The following is a 7,620-nucleotide window of genomic DNA, read 5'->3' on the forward strand; positions in this document are numbered from 1 at the left end:
TTGTTTGTTTTTCCAACCAAGGCATCACACCCTCAAATTTTCAGCAAAGAGAAAGATGCCTCATTGATAGTGGTGTGTGGAACTGAGTGTTTGTTTACCTCCCAGGAACCAATATTACTTCCCATAAACACTTTGTCAGCCCCTCAAAAGTCAAAGATGAGGAAATCAAAAGAAAATTTATCACATGACATTTTAAGGTTGAAAGTACCTAGTCTCACATCTACACTCCCACGAGAAGAGATAATAGCCTTTATCTTGTGTAGTTCCTGTTGAAAAAGACTAGTAAAAAGGATGAAGGTGTCTATACTCTTTTCAAAAACGACGAATCAAAGAGAACGAGTAGTATTGAAAAGAAGATAAAAATGGGTTCTCCTTTGGTTCTTGTTGCTATTGACAAGAGCAAAAGAGCATTAGCACAAGGGTGCACCGTAATGGTCAATAAAGTCGGTTGAAAATCATGAGATTTCAGGTTCAAATCTCAGTGAAAGTACAAATATTGAACAAAGTTATCCTATACTCATGTAGATCAGAGGTAATAGGTACTCGTGAAATTAGTCGAGATACGTGCAAGCTGATCGTAAAGAACGTGAAATTAGTCGAGGTGCGTGCAAGCTGACCGTAAAGAAAGAAAGAGAATATACTATCATTACATTGACAGCCAATGTTGGTCCATTTGGGTAGGCAATAATGGTTGAAACCACCATTCATTTGAGGCTATAGATTTTAGGTTGGTGAAGGATTAGGCATGAGGTGGCTCCAAATCTTTTGACATTTCAATTTTTCTTATTAGGTCATTTTTGTACCTTAATCCCATAATACCATACTGTGAATTGTTCAAAAAGCTAAAAGAACAACACTAATAGCAATATTAGTTTCCCCGTTACAATATATGTGACGAAATTTGAATAGGTACGATATAAGGGGAAGAAAAAAAAGTTTTTAAAATTTATGATCATAAATATGTCTTAATATTTATGTGATTATAAACCTTTTGAAGCTTGTAATCTTAAACATTTTATAATATTACGTGGTTATAAGAGCTTCTCATTAAGAAAAAAAATAAAAAAATTAAATTAAATTATTTCTAAATATAGAAAGTTAACATTCTTATTCTTTTTCCAAATAAGAACTTTTGACTTTACTACCAGCAAATGGAAGAGGTAAAGTTCACAAAACTTTAAAATTAAACATATCAACTGAAATCATTGTCTGCAATGGACCTACATGTCCAGTGCATTGAATCTGCATTATACGCAGATACGTTAAAATGAATACAAAAGTTTGACATTTCACAAATGATAATTTCAAACATTGTGGCTGCCTGTTGCAGCTCTCTCATACATTCTCAAGTAATCATAACTTATATACGCCGTAAAGAATTTTTATATTATCAGTATATTTTAGCCAGTTCCAGCAAGTTATTCCCTTATTTCTCAAGTTACTAATCTTAGAGTCCGTTTGGATAAGCTGATTATAGATAGCTGATAAACTTGAAGTGCTGAAAAGCATTTTTAAGTATTGAAACTGATTTTTTTAAATAAACATTTACGTATTTGGATTAATGTGCTAAAACTAATAATAAGTAAATGATGTGTTTGGTAGAAAAATGCTAATAAGTTGTTATTTTGGTAAAATGACAAAAATATCCTTAAAAACTTTACAAAAGATTATAAATTAAAAAGTTTCTTTGTAAAGAAAAGGATGAACAACGAATCTGGAATGAAGGGAAAGTTAGAAAATTTATTTTGGGACAAATATTTTGTGAATTAAAAAATATTATTAAGGATAAACTAGTAAAAGCTTTGGTCAAACTAAAACTGCTTATAAGCTAAAAAGTCATAAGCTGGGGGTGACCAACTTATGACTTACGACTGATTTTAGCTTATAAGCACTTTGGATATTTACCAAACGCGTAGATAAACTAAAATGTGCTTATAAGCTAGTTTGACCAGGCATAAACTTAGCCAAACACCCTTATTTGTCAAGTTACTTCATATCACTGGGGTGACCTAATTAGAGGCGGATAAAGCCTTTGGAGATTGGGTTCAACTGAAAATTACGAAAATTCAATAAGTATCAAATTCTGAACCTATAATTTCATAAGTACACTGGGTTAAGTTTAAAAAATTTAAAGGACGAGGAATTCATCAAATTTAATCCTAAATCTACCTCTAGACCGGATAATGTAAGAATTCTTTTACATTATTGACGTATATAGAAGATAAACTTTTTTTATCATTTGCTTGGTTCATATGTTGAGTTCTATGGTTATATTGAAAAGAATTTCTCAAGGATATCACATGCACTTGATACAGCTTCTGGTCTGACAGTTTAAAACTAAACAAAACCATCCTCCTAATTGTTTGAAGAAAACTTAGTCAAGAAACTAGTTTGGGGGTTTGACATATTTGATCTTCATCTTATAGAAACATTAGCACTTATAAGTAGTTCCATTCACTATATTAAGGACTCGTTTGTCTACCATTTCTTTTCAAAAACGTGTTTGTCGATGAAATTTTGTAAGTTAATTTTCGGAAATTTTGTTTTCTCCGCTCAGACAAGAGTGGGTTACTCTAGTAGTGAAGAGCAAGGTGGGGAGTTCTTGGAGGGAGGGAACCGAGGGTCTAACGGAAACCCCACTAGTGGGATTATACTGGGTTATTGTTCTTGTTTGTTTTCTCCACTCACAAATCTGCAATATTTTTTCAAGTAAAATGAATGATCAAACATAATTTCAAATTTCAAATATCAATTTTCAACTTTTAACTCCAAATATTACTTTTTTCAAAAATTACAATTTTTATGTCCAAACGCCTACTTAGTGTTGATAGAGCATCACATGGCTAATATTAAAGGACTGATGAAAAATGAACAATTGACAGACAAACACAATTCAAAACAAACTACCACTTTCATTATATAAAACATAGTTGCAGTGTACAAATCTGAAAATGTTGGAAACCTGCTAAAAATAGGACTGATAATCCTATCAAAAACTAGGACTTGGTAAGGAAAAAAACAACCTAGGTAGGTTGTAAGGCCAAGCCCCTGAATAACAGGCAACATACTACAGAATTGCACAAAGCAATTAAAGCCTAATACACAAAGTAGATACTTGCAATGAACACTAAAAACTCTCTTAACATGATAGACTACGAAAACACTGCCTGATTCTGCAATGTAGAACATCAAGGAGGCAAAGGCATAACGAATCCGTCCACAGAAGTTTTAGCTGAATGGTTCAAGCCGCGTAGCTTTACAAGGAGCAACATGAGTGAAAATTTTGAAGTCAGTGCTCGGTGACTGTATTCTCAGGAAACCATGGCGCGATAGAGGCAGTCTCCATAAAATGTGAGACCAAAAACGTCGGAAACAGGCTTTACTTGATGAAGCCTGGAAAAAAGTGGTTTGCCATAGCCTCCCGGAAAACAACCGAGACACTGAAGTATCAGATGGCCGCGAATACACGGGCTGAAAAACAACACTCATGTGTGCTTCTGTCTCGCTAGAAGCTGAATGAACCAAATAGCTTCTGCTTCTTCTTCCAAACCCCTTTCGATGCATTTCCTTCTGCTCATTTGGTTTAGGAGAGAATATCACATCTCCACAAATCCTCCACAAGAAGCTCAACTGCGCTGCAACTAACGGAGCAATGTTGAAGATTCAAACCAAGTAGATTCTCCCCCAACTTCTTAAGATAAGGAACGCTCTTGTTTGACACCATCGAGCAACCTGATAAGGAAAGGACCTGCAAATTCACTTGCACTCCACAGGATAAACCAGCAACACCAGAATCAGTTATTGCACACGTAGAAACATCGAGATCATTAAGTAATGGGCAATTATCCGCAATTGCCATCAAACTTTCGTCGGTAACCTTCCTGCATCCATCAAGATTCAGCAATTCCAGGGTCTCACCATGTAGCCTAGCCAATGAGAGTACCACTTGATCTGTCAAGTTCAGGCAGTCGCTAAGATTCACTTTAACAAGTCCTGCTTCACAGCTCTCCAACAGCGGGAGAAGACCAGCATCCGTTATTCCACAAAGCCCACTGAGATCTAATTGATGCAGCTTGGGGCAGAGCTTACCGACCATAGCTAAGCTAGTACTCCCGAATCCTGGACAGCTTCGGATAGACAAGGACCGAAGAGATTCACATGGCAACCGCAAGGAAGTTTGTAGAGCTAGATCCTTGATTCCCATGCATTTCACTAGGGAAAGGGATTTTAATTTCCTGCAGTTTGAAACTGTATTAAGGATACCCGTTTGGGTAATCCTGTTGCATTCCTCCAAGTGTAAGCTCTCAAAAGATCCAGAAGCTTTGGCAAAAGCCACCAGTCCACCGTCAGAAACAAAGCAACACTTGCGAATGCACATATGCTTTAGATTTGGGCATCCATTTCCTACTGCTTCAAGACCAACATCCGTGGCTCCCTTGCATAAGGTGATCGTCAAAGAAACCAGAGACTGGAGACCCTTAGCATTACCCATGACCCAAAATCCCTTCTGACTCACATTTCGGAGTGAACTAAGATTAAGATTGGCAATCATCTTGCCATAGTGACCAATAACAGCAAGCGAGAAATCCGTGATGTTTAGACCATGTAGTTTCACTTTTGTCAACATTGTAGCACCTGATGACAGAAGACTAGCGACTCCCTGATCCCCAACAAGAGGGCAGTCCTTAATGGTAAGAGACTGTAATTTGGTGCAACATCTTCCAATAGCTTGTAATCCCTCATTTCCGATACTCGCACAAGATTCAATTGTCAAAGAAGTCAAGCTCAGGCAATTCTCTGCTATTGCAACAAGTCCCTTGTTGGAAATTGAAGGGCATTGGCTTAGATCCAACTTTTCTAATGAATTGCATTCCCTTGCAATCTCAAAGAGACCTTCATCTCCAATAGAAGGAACATTCCACAACGATAGGACCCTAAGAGAAGGGCAACCATGTGCAATTGCGGATAGACCAACATTAGTAATACCACGAACTGAGTTACTCCCGCGGACAGAAAGCTTTCCTAGTCCCCCACGGCTAGAAGTTCCAACTGCAATCGCAGCAAGTCTAACATCAGTAGCTTTCTTCCCTTCCACACACCTAGTAAGGTATCCATCACATTCTACTTCAAGATCTTCATCTTTATAGATCATTGTCGTGTCATTTGAATCCCCATTTACTTCCTCTACACTTGACAGATTGTTCTGGCTCTTGCTCCTGCAAATTTCGGAGTTCCGCACGCTACTCAACAGCATAAGCCAACGCTTAGAAACACAAGCTGCTGCACTCCTTTCACGGCCTCCTGGCAATCGTCTGAGGATCTCAAATAGGCATTCATCAGGAAGAATTTCGAGAGATGGATCCTTTGACCGATCTTCAACAACAAATGGGCCACTAATGCGCACCCTCTTCCTAGGAGGGCAGTAAACTTCAGCAGAACAAAATGGTCCACCAGAATAGAACTCATCATCACCTGAAATCCAAAGAGCAAAAAACATCATTAGCTGTATTTTCCCTCAAATCAACATGCTATAGCATACTAACATTTCTTTGTTTTATATGCAATATAGCTTACTAAAATTTCTCTAAAAAAAAAATTGGCAAATATGCAGTCAAATCCATTTTTTTGCAAACTTTCATTTAAATTTCAAGTACGACCAAGTTATGTTATTTGCAAAAAATGAACAGATAAACAATTATCACATGTGAATTGAAGCTGTAGATCTACCTAATAGGTACATATTTTCAGATCAGATAGTTAAAACAATTCTAGGTGCAAAGACTAAAACAGTACTAATGTTTATCCACAATTTTCTTAAGTAATTACCTATCTTTAAATATAGCTTCAGATTACAAGCCAAACAAAGAATTTTTTATTTTTTTTGTACTTTTTTCCTTTATTGTCTATTTCAGTAAATTAATGCTCATGTTCATCTCAACAATCATGCACCTATACAGATTTATAGACTCTATTCATTCTAAATAAATCATTGGTAAACCTAAAAGACCAAAACAGTTAGTATTTTGTTTTTTTTCAGTTTCTTCATTAAAATTACCATCTTTTAATATAGATTCAGTTTCCCTTTTTCGTCATTTACAGTAAATAAATGCTCATATTTATCTCAATAATCATGCACCTATACAGAATTATAGTCTCTATTCATAATAAATATTAAATCAGCCTTAACTAAGATACTGAATTAATTCAAAAAAATAAACAAATCAAGAACTTAAAAGCAGGAAAATGGAACTTACCACTGTAATTAACAAGAGTAGGCATAGCTGCTGCTGTTCTTCAGAATAAAAAAATCCACAAAATAGAGCAAAAAAGATCAGATTTTGAACCAAGAAAAACACAACCCAGATTTGATCTTTAGCCAATATTTGCATTCCAGTTGAAAAAATCCAAATTTTTCAAGAAAACTGCTAACCCCACCAAAAGTAGGGGAAAAAAGAGAGAATTTAAGGTCAGATAGTGAAGGAAAAAAAGGAAAGAATGGTTCTTGGTTTCATAATAGGTATGTGGGCACATTATATATATAAAATAAAATTTAGTAGTATATGATATGAATTTAGTTATTTTTTACAAATTAAATGTATTTGGTTAGTTCAATGAATCATTCCCTAAAACCGGTATTTCCGGTTATTCTTCAGAGCTAAGCCACTTGTGGTCGTACTGTGTACCTCAAACCAGCTAACTACCGTCCACTTACCGGTTACTTATTGCATCCGTCTTTTTATTTTATTTTAAATCATTTTTTTAGTTTCTCTCTACGAGTAAAAAAACAAATTTAGAAAGAAGGTAAAGATGTAGGTAGCTTTACCCCTCTTCCGGAAGGGTAGAGAGGTTATTTCATACCATAATAATAAATTCACTATAATTTTACAGGTAGAGTTTAGAGAGGGCAGTTTATACCAGGTCGTATCCCTACATTGTGAAGGTATAGAGGCTGTTTTCGATATACCCTCGGTTCATCGCAAGAAGAAAAAATAAAGCATAAACAATAAACAGTGACAACAACAAGATCAAATGATAAGAAAACTAAAGCAAAAGAACTAATTGGTAATACTAAAGGTATAAGTATAAGAAAATACTAGAATAGTATTGACACTACGGGAATAGAAAAGAGATACACTCAGACAACCTACTAACCTTCTACCCTAACCAGAAAGGGTTGTGGTGGAGTGGTAAGTACTCCTTCATCCTTAACCAGAGGTCTCAGGTTCGAGTCCCTGGGTATGGAGTCGCCTTTATTAGGGAGCGCTTTACCCCCAAATATGGAACTTTCCGGCGCGAATTTGGATTTAATCGGGCCCCAATGTGGGTACCGGACACCGTATGGGAAACAAAAAAAAAAAAACTTCTACCCTGATTCTCGAGTCAAGAATCTCGACCTCCTATAGATTATGTTCTCGTAATTTTTTTTATGGTATATATAATTTAAACTCATTCAGAAATTAGGTAATCAGATTAGACTATGAAAAGTGATAAATATAACTCAAATTTGGAAAAAAATAACTTGTGAATGTATTTAATTCGGAGAGTAGTTTAAAAGGGTACTTATTGTTAGATAACTTATCCATTTGGAGTGAAATCACTAATTTAACTGATGATTCGGTT

General features: G+C 35.8%; 1 protein-coding gene across 1 annotated transcript; it reads right to left on the reverse strand.

Moving 5' to 3' along the window:
* Positions 1–2,892: 2,892 nt before the first annotated feature.
* Positions 2,893–6,422, reverse strand: LOC104101485 (EIN3-binding F-box protein 2-like). Its single transcript, XM_009608939.4, has 2 exons — positions 6,255–6,422; positions 2,893–5,472 (listed from the first exon to the last, which is right to left on the reverse strand). The coding sequence occupies exons 1-2, from the start codon at positions 6,277–6,279 to the stop codon at positions 3,584–3,586; spliced, it is 1,914 nt and encodes a 637-aa protein (XP_009607234.1). The 5' UTR covers positions 6,280–6,422; the 3' UTR covers positions 2,893–3,583.
* Positions 6,423–7,620: the final 1,198 nt, after the last annotated feature.

This window comes from Nicotiana tomentosiformis, chromosome 6 (assembly GCF_000390325.3).
Source record: "Nicotiana tomentosiformis chromosome 6, ASM39032v3, whole genome shotgun sequence".
Classification (NCBI taxonomy): domain Eukaryota; kingdom Viridiplantae; phylum Streptophyta; class Magnoliopsida; order Solanales; family Solanaceae; genus Nicotiana; species Nicotiana tomentosiformis.